The 15134-nt window shown below is 41.5% G+C and overlaps 1 protein-coding gene across 1 annotated transcript in view; it reads right to left on the bottom strand.

The window, feature by feature from the left end:
• LOC149278173 (serine/threonine-protein kinase MARK1-like) overlaps positions 1–15134 on the bottom strand; it is a 47537-nt gene that overhangs the window by 2766 nt on the left and 29637 nt on the right. The window contains exons 7-17 of the mRNA XM_089502249.1: positions 14318–14374; positions 11750–11986; positions 10865–10984; positions 9916–10015; positions 8329–8441; positions 7573–7726; positions 6817–7010; positions 5949–6049; positions 3302–3454; positions 2883–3140; positions 905–949 (exon numbers count right to left, since the gene is read on the bottom strand). Coding sequence (XP_089358375.1) covers positions 905–949; positions 2883–3140; positions 3302–3454; positions 5949–6049; positions 6817–7010; positions 7573–7726; positions 8329–8441; positions 9916–10015; positions 10865–10984; positions 11750–11986; positions 14318–14374 — 1532 coding nt within the window. The remainder of the gene's footprint in view (positions 1–904; positions 950–2882; positions 3141–3301; positions 3455–5948; positions 6050–6816; positions 7011–7572; positions 7727–8328; positions 8442–9915; positions 10016–10864; positions 10985–11749; positions 11987–14317; positions 14375–15134) is intronic.

A 15134-nucleotide genomic window follows, 5' to 3' on the forward strand; every position in this document is an offset into this window, starting at 1 on the left:
GTAGTAACGGAAAATCAGCCCAGTTGAAAATTGCTGGTCTCCCGTAAATGTATTAAAGGAGAATTATCACACTGTAACTGAAGCCGCTACTGGAAACAATGCTTTAGTTGTGTTCTTTTTCCTTTCATTTAATGTCTGTTTTGTTTTTTAGTTACTCGTTTAGATTTTACAGCATCTACCCCTCCACCTAATCCAACCCACGGAAACTTCCTTTATTTTCCACAATTTCTTCCCTGGAATACCAACGTCGAGCCAAGTAGGAAATAATAACTCGCTTCCCGATCTCTACCCGCATAGTTTTAACAGACTACAACACAGGCCTTTGACACTAGATGTTATTTCCAGCCGTGTAATACCTCTGTAAAGCTATTACCACAAACACCATAGGACAAGAAAGCTGGAATATACAACACATCAGAAACCAGAGGGGGGGGAAATAAATAATATATATATATATATATATATATATATATATATATATATATATAAACTGTATTAATAAAAATAAACAACGTTAACTTGAATAATATGCTGTGTGGGTGTACAAGCGGGGATAATCTGAAATGTGGGAGAAGCCACGGGGAAGAAGAAAGTTACGTGGCTCTAATTTTGTACTTGATTTGTAATAGGGAAGAGGAAAGTTACGCGGCTCTAATTTTGTACTTGATTTGTAATAGGGAAGAGGAAAGTTACGCGGCTCTAATTTTGTACTTGAGTTGAAATGGGGAGAGGGGGGTGGGATTGCACCTCTAAGGTTTATAAAATGAGAAATAAAAAAACACCAGCATTTAGAAGCTAAGCGATGGTCCGGAGGCGGAAGTGCACACACTGAATAGGTTAGAAACGATATGGTCGCTGCAGAAAAGCAGCCCAGATGCGCAGTGAAGTATAGCGGCTTCCTCACCTGGATGTGTCTGTTCTGCCAGTGGCTTCTCCTTCACTCGGATCCCTCAAAACAAAGTTAAGGTTCAGATTCAATGACAGGTGACAAACAAGAATCAAGAGACGTTCTGCATTATCGTTTAACGGCGTCGTAGGGGGAGGAGTTTAGCAACGCCTCCGACATATCCGAAAGCAATATGGAGACAAGTGAAGCATTTTTTTTCCTATCTATGCTCGGCCTCTTGCGGGTTACCAGAGGGTAGAGTTTGTTAATGTATACACATTAATATACGAGAAGCCTCTGCGTTAAAGATGTTTTAGTAAATTAATTAATGACTATAGCTCGGGCTCCTTGTCAATCACTGATCTTTGGAGATTATTAAAGATTTGCCTGATGGAAGCGGAGACTGGTGGCAGCCTGTGGCAGAGCCAGTATTATCTGATCATGTTCCTGTCTGATCTGTCTTTCCCTCCACCCTTACAAGAGCTGCCTCAACAAATCTGCCACTTAATCAGAGGAGAGATTACTAAAACGGAGAGGGATTTTCCCATGGCACACATCAGCTGGCTTTTTAATATATTTTCATCTTTATTTCAACTATTAGTATTTTACAACTTTAATGCCATTACATATGTTTATTTAGTGTACCGAATTGTAAACTGTAGGACATAACTGTTATGTTCTACAGCCTCTCCTGATTAAAACACGAAAATTCTTGTATATTTCTAAGAAAAATGCTAGTCCCCAAAATGTTACTTTTATTTACCGTTTTGCATGTTTGAGTGTTTTGTTGCGTGGATGCAGATTTCAGGTGCTGGTTCCGGAAGTCATATATATGTCATTTAACTCCTCCCCCAGCTTCCTCTATAGAAACCAACAGCAAATAGCAACCGATGCTGGCGATACATGTGATTGGCTGCTGCTACTCTGGCTAGAATGGGAGTTGCACTGAGCATGTGCAGGAAGTGTACTGATGAATACTTCCTGCTTTTGGTAGAGACAGTCAGGGAGGTGTCAAATTATTATTATTTTTTTCCCTTTAAACATCAATAACTTAAGAACGCCAGCACCAATTTGCATGCAAATGGACTCCAATATGCATTCAACATGGAAACTGTGCTGGAGTGGACCTTTATACTTATTTCTTACAGAACCAGGTTGATGTTCTGTTTCAAAACTCCTTCACACTTTTTTTTTCTGGTTACCTACGAAATCTAGAATATTTATCCCAGCGTGCAAGTGGCCTCCTTTTCCTGACCGGCTGCACATTTACCAGCTTTTAGAACCTCTGCCAAGCAATCGGTATTGAAATCAAGACCCTGCCTGCTCCGACAAATGAAACAGACGCTTACATTACAAAGGAAGACCGATATCTGCGGGACCCGACATGTGAAAACATAAATTTATATTTAAAGGCCACTTATTAACTTTTTCATATATATATATATAATTTTAGCAGAGGGTCAGGCAGAGGTGGCCCTGGGCACATTCTCGATGTATTACAAAGATGAAGCCGTATGAAAGTCACGCTGCTGGCTATATTACGCATGCTCCGCTCTCAGTATGTTCTCCCCCACGTGTAGGATTCAGAAAAGATCCCGTCTGTGCCAATGGCTGAACAGGGTAACGTGAAATCAACCTGAAACACGCAGAGCCATGGGGGCAGAGACTCGCATATTATAGGTCTGTCCCATTAAGAATGGGTTGATTAGAGGTGTTTAAAGCACCGACGTCTAAGAAATTGTTGGGTATTTTGGTTTACTGCGGCACTCGGGATAGTCACCAAATGGAAATTTTAGATTTATTTAGAAAATTTAAATAAAAAGGTATAAAAATTGGTTACCAGAATAATATTTTTGTATTTCCACGTCCAAGAACGGGAAACCAATTCTACAGAAGGAAAGCAGGAATCGCATATTAAGACAACTTCTGAATTCTTAGAAAACCCTGTTACACGGGAAAAAAGTCTCCAGCCCCCCCCCCCTCCTGCTATACCTACCTACGCACAAACTTGGAGGTGATCTTGCTGATGATTCCAGTTGAGGTTCCCCTTCTAGAATGGGAGAACTGGTTGGTCTCGTGGGCAGGTGACGCCGGCGGCCCGTTGTATGTGGCGGTGCGCCGATCCCTGAGCTGCTCTCCGTGGAAAGTGCTCCGGCTGGTACTTCCGCGAGGGAAGCGGGTCCGATCTGGAGTGGTGCTGCTGCTGATACTGTGGGCAGACGGGGAAGTGGCAGGCACTCTCTGAGATGCACTGCTGTATACAGATACAAGAGTATATCAGCAGATAGCATTTAAAAGCAACTGAAATAATTGTAATTTGAAGTAAAATCCTATTTCTAAACATAAATTTTAATTACAATTTTTAATTTACATTTTTTTTTTCCTTTTCTTCTCTATAAATCTCGTTGTGATTACCTCGGCCGAAAGCCTTCGGTCCCGTCTTTGATAGTAGGCAGAGTGACTTTTATTGGGTGCCCCGAGGCGGACATAGACTTCTGGTGGCGAGGTCGCGTTGAGGGGGCCGCGGTCCCCGTAGAAGCTGCGGTCCCCGTAGACATTTCTGTTAAGCTGCAAAATATAAAACGTGACTATAAATTAGTAAACAATTAAATGGCGGGTGTAAACTATAAATGTGTATGGATGTGGTATCCCCTACACTGGCAGTGCCCTGTCACCCTGCATGCCCTCATCTTCATTCAGCTTCTTCCTTCCTGGTCTGAAAGAATTACATTAATTTATTTTTAAAAGAAAGTGTTAACACTATGGCACAAAATGTTTACAGACTGTTACCATAGTGACAACTGTAAACACAATGGGAGAGCACATTTGTTAACATTCTTAAAATGCTTCAGTTGTGTATATATATATATATATATATATAAATAACTAATTGTCCTCCTTTAAGAAAACGGCCGAGATAACCTCTTTTCTATAAAACGGGACGCACCTGCGCTAATTAAATAAACCTGTGATTTTCACCGATCGGAAACCCATTATTATCTCTGACTAACAGATCGTTTAGTGCTATTTTTAAGCACGATACTTGCCATGATTTCATCAAAATGTTAAGATGACAGCTCAGACGTTATGTGGGCAGATGAGAGTTACCAATCGATCCTCTGCAGATATAATGTACACTTTTGTATACTCAGCTGAACATAAATTAATTTTTCTCTTTAAAACCCCAATAAAAGGGATTTTTATAAAAAAAAAATATGTTCACAGAAAAACAGTAAAAATGTTGTATAGTTACATAATGTTATATATGAGAGGGCAGGACCTCTTTAGGATGCTAGAAGGGCAACATGGGCTCTCCATGCGGGTTTATATCCCATAAACCCCTGCCAGTTCCTCAGATGCACCGTTAAAGCAAAACTAATAGAAAATATGAATATGGTAATAATATTCCTAACGCTAATACCCGAGGATCAGATATTTCTAAACCTTTTTCTCATATCTTCACTACAGATGTCTTAATGGTTCTCTCTCCACTGGAGATATGCAAAAAATAAAAAAAAAACATCTACATAAAAGATACCAAAATTGGGCCACAAACTCCCGAAACTAAACCCCTGATGATGTTTCAACACTAATAACTTCCTACTATGTATGGCAGACCTGGGCAAAGCACGGCCCGCGGGCCACATCCGGCCCGCTGAATAGCTCGGACCGGCCCGCAAAGAGTGTCCTGGTGACTCACCAATGAGTCCGGTGTCCCCCCCCGCCCCGGTCACTTACCTTAAACTCCTGTGTTGGAAGCGTTTGTCTCGGGTGCCGGCGCTTTACGCTGGGCGCCGGCATATGACGTCAGACGCCGGCGATCAGCAGTGAAGCGCCGGCACCCGAGACAAACGCCTCACGCTTCCAACACAGGAGTTTAAGGTAAGTGACCGGGGCGGGGGGGGGGAGATCCTGAGAAGGGGGGGGTTAGGGAGTTAGAGGGGAGATACTGAGAAGGGGGGGTTAGGGAGTTAGAGGGGAGATACTGAGAAGGGGGGTTAGGGAGGGAGGTCTTACTGTGTGTGTGTCTTACTGTGTGTGTGTGTATCTTACTGTGTCTGTGTGTGTCTTACTGTGTCTGTGTGTGTCTCACTGTGTCTGTGTGTGTCTCACTGTGTCTGTGTGTGTCTCACTGTGTCTGTGTGTGTCTCACTGTGTCTGTGTGTGTCTTACTGTGTCTGTGTGTGTCTCACTGTGTCTGTGTGTGTCTTACTGTGTCTGTGTGTGTCTCACTGTGTGTGTGTGTCTCACTGTGTGTGTGTGTGTCTCACTGTGTCTGTGTGTGTCTTACTGTGTCTGTGTGTGTCTCACTGTGTCTGTGTGTGTCTCACTGTGTCTGTGTGTGTCTTACTGTGTCTGTGTGTGTCTTACTGTGTCTGTGTGTGTCTTACTGCGTGTGTCTTACTGTGTTCATAGCTTATTCAGTTATTGTAATAAATATTTTAGCCCATTTTTTAGCTCAAAATATTTTTTCCTTTTTTTTCTCCTCTAAAATCTAGGTGCGTCTTATCAGCAGGTGCGTCTTATAGAGCGAAAAATACGGTATGCACTCCGAAGCCTTGTTCATTTTGTTCACTTCTGTGCTGTGCTAATAGTTATTCAGGCCTTACTTATTCAAGCACCTCTACCAATGACGTAGGCTTGAATAACTTTATTAAACAGCACATAAGTTAACAAAATGGACAAGGCTTCGGAGTTTGTAGTTTGTAGAGGTCTGGCCCTCTAAAACCATTCCAATTTCTCATGTGGCCCCATGGGAAAATTAATTGCCCACCCCTGATGTATGGGGTGAACGGAGGAGGGTAATATGCAAGTTTTGGTGGTTTGAAATTACCAAATAGTTGATTGATACCACTGATGCTATTATAATCCAAAAATATATATATTTTTTTATTTTTTTCACAAAAAAAGGTTACAAAAAGATTGCATCCACACTTGGGGCTAGGAAGACAGTTTGTGTAGGACCGAATAATGTAAAGTATGTTTAGATGGTCACCAACTTCGTTATTTGAAGGCATTCTTCTCGGGTGTAATAGAAAGGGGACAGGATTGAAACACGCACCTGCTATCTTTCCCATTTTGCACGGCATTGGGTCTGTCAGTAGTACGTTCACACACGTAAGTGTTTCTTCTCGTCATCCCGCTGCCGGGGAACAGGCTATTCTAAAAACATAAGGAGGAAGCAGTAGGTTTCTAGTTCTGTTCATTAACAGAGATTTACAGAGAAGCAGAGGTCGTCCTAGACATGAGCGCCCGAGACTTACTCTACTAAGTCATAAACATCTGATACGCAATACTCTATACAGCGAGGGGCAACTAAAGGTACGGAATTCACTGCCAAGCGAGGTGCTGCTATCAGATATGGAGGCCTTCAAAAAGGGTTTAGATACGCACAGAGCTATAAATGATGGAATAAACATTAATATTTTAGAGCTTCTTAATCCAAGGAGAAATTCTAATTGTCTATTGTAATCGAGAAGGATTTTTCCCTTCTTGATTACAAAATCAAGAAGGAGGCAAAATTTAAAAAGAAAAAGAGAAAAAAAAAAAAAGCTTAATTGGGTTTTTTTTTGTTTGTTTTTTTTTTTTTAGATAAAAAGCAGGAAGCATAAGTGTCATTTTCCAATAGCCATGTCATATAAAAGAAAAACGAAACATTAACCCCTTAAGGACAAGGGGCGGCCCTTAAACCTATTGAACAATGCATTTTGAGCCCGTACATGTACGGGCTTTGTCATTAAGGGGTTAAAAGTGTGTCGTCCCCCCCCCCCCGCCAGACAACTTTAGGTTGCCTGTTGGGACAAACTTTATAGGTAATATGTAGATTTGCATGTAAAACAAGATCAACTAAAACCTAATCTACTCAGTTCAGATTTTTGATTGCTCATAAAGAAAAAGGTCCTCCCCGCCGCGCTCCGCCGTTTGCTTACACTTGTGCCCGTTGTAGACTTTTTCCTCTCTGGTCCGGCCAGGGGGCTGGCTGCCACCTCTCCTTTGGAGCCCACCGTAGTGCTGCTGAGCTTCCGAGATCCGTTCTTATCCCACTCCTCTTTCTGCTCACTTTCAACGCTGTTAGCTTGTCCTCGCTTCGTGTAAGACACGGACGGTGGGATTGATGGCCCGGCTGTAAATTTGAGGACAGACATTGGTATCAAAGAGCGTTTATTAATCAGAAGCAGGCCACGGACGAAAATGGTACTTTATTATAATATCTGGGGACCCTCCATATTTAACCCGTTTTAGTGTTTTTATACACTGTATAAAAACAATATATTTATATTTTTCTATTTTCTGTATTTTATATATTTTTTGGTTTTACATTATGATCTCTTGTTCTAACATGTTTCCTCCTTTGAAATAAACTTCCCTCCTGTACTCCTCCGTGTATTTAAACGTTTTAATCGATATCTGAGAAGATCTTGGACGCTGGTAAGAAATACGCATCGCCCGCAGTCCGTAACCCCGGAGACACGAAATAAAACGCTACTTCTGCGGGTTACACATCGCTGCCTGGCGCTCTCCAGCCGATGTAAGAAGGGCCATACGTTGGGTGCCATAGATACAGATACCGTATCAGAGAGGAGACACAATATGTGCCAGTGGTATACAGACACTAATAGTGGACGTGTCTGTCCCACAGAGCTTACACTCTAAGTTACACGTTCTATCTCTGAATGGACACGTACCATGGTCGCTGAAGCGCCTCTGCTTCTGATTGGCTGATATGCTCCTCTGAACCTTCATGTGCGCGGGAGAAGGCACCGAGCTGTTATTTAGGTCACTGCTAGGCCGAGACCTTTGACATAGGTTGGTACTGGAGACAGACTCGCTCCCCTCGAACTGTGAATCAAACGCGAGACAGATACAACGTTTCAATAACGGGCAGTAACAACTTCAACCACTCATTCACACTGGCGTCTTTTGTCAAAGGTGGTAGCTTTTGTTGGGCAAACAAGGAAAAGGTTTCAGGACCTCGGAGGTCTCTTGTTGAGATAGAATGGAATTAAATGAAATGAATTAGATTTGAAGACACCTCCTAAGGGCTGCATCGGTATGAGACTCCACATCTACTTTCTATGTCCACCTAAGAGATCGCCTTTGACTAAAGCCTTCTCGAGGACCAATATTGGCTTTATCTATTTTCCTTCTAATAATCAAATATAAGACCCACAAAGCCAGAACATTCCACAGAATGACATCATGGGATGTTATATGCTGACTTCACTAATAAGATCATGGAAATGCGGTCCTAAAGGGGGAGAAAAGTATCTTATCTCTATATAAATCTCTATTAAAAATGTAAACATGTGGCAACCGGCGACCTTCCTTGTCATGGGTCCAGCACATGTTCACGATAAAATCTAGTCTTTGTGGCTGATAAGTAACCGCAGGAGGACTCGACGTCAATGAGGTCAAGAATATCGAAGAAAAGGAATGCTCACCTCTGGCGGCTTTCTCCCAAGAAGCAAGTAAGTAGCCATCACTTCATCGTACTTGTTATTAAGCACGGCCTCGTTAACCTCCTCCCTTGAAAATCCCATGGTGACCATAATATCTACAGACAAAGCACAACTCATTAGGAACCATGCGCGTCTATGATACCCTAGATAGTCTGTTTACCGGTACACACTATTAATATACGCAACCGCTCAAAACTCTAGGGTCACTCAGCTGTTTTCATCGGAAACAAGGACATTTTTGCTGTAACATAATTGCAAAAGGGTTTTCTAACCATCAGTCTTTTAAATTTGGATCAGCGAACACAACATGCCATTAGAACACAGGAGTGATGGGAGTGATAAAGGGCCATTGGAACACAGGAGTAATGGGAGTGATGGGAGTGATAAAGGGCCATTGGAACACAGGAGTGATGGGAGTGATAAAGGGCCATTGGAACACAGGAGTGATGAGAGTGATAAAGGGCCATTGGAACACAGGAGTGATTGGAGTGATAAAGGGCCATTGGAACACAGGAGTGATGAGAGTGATAAAGGGCCATTGGAACACCGGAGTGATGGGAGTGATAAAGGGCCATTGGAACACATGAGTGATGGGAGTGATAAAGGGCCATTGGAACACAGGAGGGATGAGAGTGATAAAGGGCCATTGGAACACAGGAGTGATGGGAGTGATAAAGGACCTCTAAGTCTAAGATGAGATTCCATTAAAAATCAGCCGTTTCCAGCTACAATAATCATTTACAATATTAACCCCGTCTGCGCTGAAGTTCTGATCGACTTCATGTTATTTTTTTCGCAAAAACAAGGAAGTTTCTAAGTGACCCCAAACTTTTGAGTGGTAGGGTCCATCTGCATTCAGAATAAACCCGCATCACACTGGGATCTGTAAGCATTTCTGGTCGTACGTTTTGCTACACTGATGCTATTAAGGAAAATAAGCATTTTTATATTTAAAATATCAATAAACGCTTCCAGTTAGGCAAAAACGGTCAACTTGCATACCTGTCAGAGAAAAAATATTCAAAAAACTAAGAAGAAATGATATAAGAAATGCAGATGCTTGGGCTGTTGAAGAGTAACGATCGGAAAGATTTTTTTTGTTTTGTTTTATTTAGAACTTGACAGATTATCTCCCAACATCTAAAATCGAATACTACTAAGTTAAGAGTCATGATTTCCGATGAAGTATGCGTTTGAAGCCAAGATCGGTAGTTTCCATGGCGACTGTGTTTACGCAAGCAAAAGCAGGATATAACCTACAGAGCAGCTGGGTTCAATTTCCAGGATTTGTAAAAGCTTAGAGAACCGACCCCCAGCAGATGAGTCTCCCACTTAAATGGACACTCCAGCCATCACGTCCACTTTAATGCATATGACAGCCGAGTGGTCCCTTGGGGTGGTCTACTGACGGACCCCATGCGCATGCAGAAAAAGTGCTACTTTAATACGCATCTCTTGTTCAGGTGACCAGACGGCGATCAGCCTGCGCACACAACTCCGCACAAAGGGGTCTTTTCTACATTAAAAATAAATTAAAAATAAAATCAGCAAACGCTGGCATTCGTTCACCTATTCTTTTGGTGTCATTATAATCCTGTTCAGGCTCGGTGTACGGCTTTAATTCTTCATCCTCGTAACCAACATTCATCCACCGGTCCTTCATGATTTGCTGGGGAACATGAAGACAAAAAAAAATCACTTTATTACATATACTGAACATTTGGTTGTAATGTGTGTGGGGGGGGGCATGTATAAATATTGCTAAAAAAAATACAGGATTTTCACTGTGGGAAAAATAATTGGTTTCCTTGTGTAAAACAACAACAAAAAAAAAACTCTTTGCAGGTTTTTTGTCCTTGTTTATACCTGCAGCATATTATACGGTGCCGTCCACAAATATTGGCACCCTTATTAAATATGACCAAAGGAGGCTGTAAAAATGCGTTTTATTGTTTAATCTTTTGATATTTTCTTGCAAAAAATACACAATACTCTGCAATTGTTTGACATCCATGAGAGCAAACAACACAGGTTTATTATATATATATATATAATATATATATATATATATATATATATATACACATATACACACACACACACACACACTATTGGCCCTTTTAGCCAATATTTTGTGCCTCCAAAAGATAACATCTCTGAGTCTCCTGTAATGCCTGATGTGGTTGGCAAATACATGGCAAGGGGTCCGAGACCATTCCTCCATACAGACCCTCTCCAGATCCTTCAAACTTCCAGGTCACCGCTGGTGGACTCTCCTCTTCAGCTCATCACACAGGTTTTCCATGGATGTTCAAGTCATGGGACTGGGATGGCCATGGCAGGACCTCGAAATTGTGGTCAGAAAACCATTTTTGTGTTGATTTCGATGTAACCTTCCCTTTATTTTTTTTTAATTTTTTTTTTTTTTTTCTAGACTAGTTTACTAAACTAGAGAAACCAGACCACCACCCAACATGGCGGCAGTTTTGTACATTACGTGCGGATGAAACCCACGTACCTCTAAGCTGCCTCGCTTGATGGGATTGAGGACCAGCAGTTTTTTCAGAAGGTTTTCGCAGTCTGTGGACATATAGAAAGGAATCCGGTATTTTCCGCGTAAAACTCGCTCCCTTAATTCCTTTTTGGAAAAGAAAAGAAAAACAAAAAAAATCAGGGAGTGTTACTGCAGCAACGTCACAAACGAGACGAGCAAATTAAAAATCACTAAATCATTTTGGATGTAAAATATCATAGGAATCTGCAGGCGCTTTATACATAAAGTATAATAATAATAATAATAATAATAATAATAAATAATAATAGGAATAAGTCTACGCAGTTTGTGAAAAAACAAAAATAAATAATTTGAAATAAAAAATGAATATTTCTTAGTCATCATTGCCCTGTAAAACACAATTAATGCTAATTCCACTTTCCTCTTCAACCTTTCCGAAACGTTTTTTTTTTTTCTTCTATACTTTCGTCGACGATTTGAACTACCTGAGGCTCTTAAGACAATGCGGTTTGTGGTTTGATTTGTGGGAATCGGAAGGCAAATTAAATTACTAAGAGAGATGCAATTTCTGTGGTTTTCAGTGAATAAGCCTTAATTAAGCTGAATCAGTAATTCGGTAAACCCTCTAGTAATTAGCCTTTTATTGTTAAACTATTGTGTTTGTCCAAATCTCAATTTCAAGGCACAGATTGTTGGAACCTTTCTAGATCTTGGCTGACAATTTTTTTTTTTTTCCTAAATCCATCTTTTATCCATTATTTTATGACTTAGCTGACATGTCGGAGTCTTAATATATTAGTCCTTTCTAGTCACAGACATCCCTATATGAGGTTCGATTAGTCGGGGACCGGACTAAGCAGGAATAATAAGGATTATTACAATGCATACCTTTAAATTCTGTCCATCAAAAGGTAAAGATCCGCTCACTAGTGTGTACAGAATGACCCCAAGGCTCCAAACGTCCACTTCGGGCCCGTCGTATTTCTTTCCCTGAAAGAGCTCTGGAGCCGCGTATGGTGGGCTCCCGCAGAACGTGTCCAGCTTGTTACCAATGGTGAACTCGTTGCTGAAGCCAAAATCTGCTATTTTGATATTCATGTCCGCGTCAAGGAGAAGGTTTTCCGCCTGTATCGATATGTATGGGAAGGGGGAATATAGATTAGAATGATCTTCCTTCAGAAAATAAGCCACGTTATTTATGTTTAAGGCTCCTGCAAAGCTTATCCACGACTGCCCCCAAGATCTGAAGGCCTTAGCTTAGTACATATTCGTAATTGACAATTCTAAAAAATTTTTTAACACAATTTTCAATGAAGCATCTGTAAACTCAATAGTAAGGTTTATATTTTTTCACTTCTTTCCCCTGTATCTATCTATCTATCTATCTATCTATATATATATCTATATATATATATATCTATATATATATATATATATATCTATATATATATATATATATATATATATATGTTCAAAAAAAGGTTTCAGGATCTCCTGGTATGAGAGCAGGTGAACTAATTAGCGGTGTGGGCTTTTAGACAGATCAAAATAAGGGAACCAAAGGATTCCTTTGGAGAATCTGCAGTGTACATCAATGAATATGTGATCCATAATAAAAAATTATATAAAAACATTCCTGATCAGCAGACTCATGATGGCCATGGTATTGCTGCTCAAAGTTATTTAAAAAGTATTTTGCCTCAGCCTATTTCATGGCATTAAAGACTAATTCACCTTAATAATTAGAACTTAACAATAAATATGTTGGATTAAATTATCCCGACAATACCACTTGCAGCCAGCAGGGGCAGCAATGCATAGGTGTGTAATTTTTGATTTGTTTAATATGGGCCGATTATGACTATCCATTCACACGGGGTACATATTCAGACATTAGCCCGTGGAGTTGCCTCACTGTAAACAATTTGGCTGTAACAAAGTAAATTAAATATATGACCCTCCCTAAAAAGGCTAATAAAGGGGCACCATTTCTATCTTAAAAGCACCGTTCCATATAATCTATAGGCAAGCGTGATATTTGACCTATACATGGGACTTCAAAATCTAAGTAGGGTTTAGTCTAACAGGGAACACCAACAGCCAGCTCGGTTTTCTCTGGAGCCAGAGTAAGAGTTATATATATATATATATATATATATATATATATATATATATATATATATATATATATATATATATATATATATATATATATATATATATATATATATACACACACACACACACATGAACTTTGCTATGGTCCTTAAGGGGTTAACAAGGGCTATGTGGCAAAGCTGGAGTTTGACAGTTTCAGAGTCAAACGCTTCTGATGGAGGCCTTGATTTCCGCTGTATAATGTATCTTTCAGATATTAAACAATGCGTTATACCCTTGCCAGGGCTTTCAATTAATGTCACAAAGTTTTCATAAATATTCTACTGTTTTGTTCTTTTGCACCAGTTCTTGTTTTGGATAATGTAACGTTTTTAGGCAGCTGCATATCAGCCATTTGTATCCCATCTCGCTCCGTTATCCGAGCCCAAGCTACTGGACCAACACCCTGACTCAAAACAGAATGGCTCAGTCTTAATCACCCAGTCGGAAACAGTGACTAATGAAAGTCTACGGAGGAAGGACTTCATTAGCATTGCCATAAAGCATCAGCTTGGTGCGGTGTCTCAGCAGGGACCCAAAGTTTATCTAGTTTATTGGAACAAAATGGGATTAAACCAGGTTTGTATTAATGTCAACCAACATTGCTGTACACAGCGCTGGGGAGGGGATGTTACTGTACACAGCGCTGGGGAGGGGATGTTACTGTACACAGCGCTGGGGAGGGGATGTTACTGTACACAGCGCTGGGGAGGGGATGTTACTGTACACAGCGCTGGGGAGGGGATGTTACTGTACACAGCGCTGGGGAGGGGATGTTACTGTACACAGCGCTGGGGAGGGGATGTTACTGTACACAGCGCTGGGGAGGGGATGTTACTGTACACAGCGCTGGGGAGGGGATGTTACTGTACACAGCGCTGGGGAGGGGATGTTACTGTACACAGCGCTGGGGAGGGGATGTTACTGTACACAGCGCTGGGGAGGGGATGTTACTGTACACAGCGCTGGGGAGGGGATGTTACTGTACACAGCGCTGGGGAGGGGATGTTACTGTACACAGCGCTGGGGAGGGGATGTTATTGTACACAGCGCTGGGGAGGGGATGTTACTGTACACAGCGCTGGGGAGGGGATGTTACTGTACACAGCGCTGGGGAGGGGATGTTATTGTACACAGCGCTGGGGAGGGGATGTTACTGTACACAGCGCTGGGGAGGGGATGTTATTGTACACAGCGCTGGGGAGGGGATGTTACTGTACACAGCGCTGGGGAGGGGATGTTATTGTACACAGCGCTGGGGAGGGGATGTTATTGTACACAGCGCTGGGGAATAATTACCTTTAAATCTCGATGCACAATACATTTCTGATGACAATACTGCACGGCAGATACAATCTGAAAGATACAACGTGAAAGTAGAGAAGTTTTAATATAATACAGAAAAAGGCATTTAAATTATATTAATTCAGATGATTAAAATAGAATGTATAATATAACCATTCGCTAACCGCTACACACTATTACACTGTTATATGCATAAAGTGGACACAAGATGTATCTAGACAGACGGACACTATACAAAGGACACAGAGTCCGCGAGTCCATGCGCAGGCAGGCGGCGGGAGTTTGTATTAACATAGCCCCATCGACCCCCCTGCCAGCGGCTACGTATCCAGTAGCACGCGAGCCGCTAAACAGGCTGGAGCGCCGGCGCATGAAAAGGGGAGGGGATTAGCTTTGCAATAGGATAGCATAGAAAGGAATCAATATTTTTTTTAAATAATTAGCTGTGCCACTAAAGAGTTAAATGCTTTTATGACACTTCTAATAATACGTTATTCATAGCAGGAACGATTATACGACATTCCGAAGGCGCAAAGAGCTCCGGTCCTCGATGACATGAAGCACCGTTATAGATCGCCCTGCGCAATACGGCATCCCAGAGGGAGTTAAAGTTCATTAGCCGGAGGAACGTCTTTCTGCGCCCGCCGCATTATCCCGGATCGATGTTATAGTTCTTGCAAAATCCCGAATTGCCGAAAGAGCTTCCAATCACTACCGGCCAACGGGTGCCCCCCCCCCACCCCATATGGGGTCTCATCTGCAGTATGATGTCACTCAGCACTTAAGCTCCGCCCAATGCATGGCAGGCTGT

The sequence above is a fragment of the Sceloporus occidentalis genome, unplaced genomic scaffold (genome assembly GCF_023333645.1).
Source record: "Sceloporus occidentalis isolate IW3139 unplaced genomic scaffold, rSceOcc1.0.p SCAF_199, whole genome shotgun sequence".
In the NCBI taxonomy this organism is placed as follows: domain Eukaryota; kingdom Metazoa; phylum Chordata; class Lepidosauria; order Squamata; family Phrynosomatidae; genus Sceloporus; species Sceloporus occidentalis.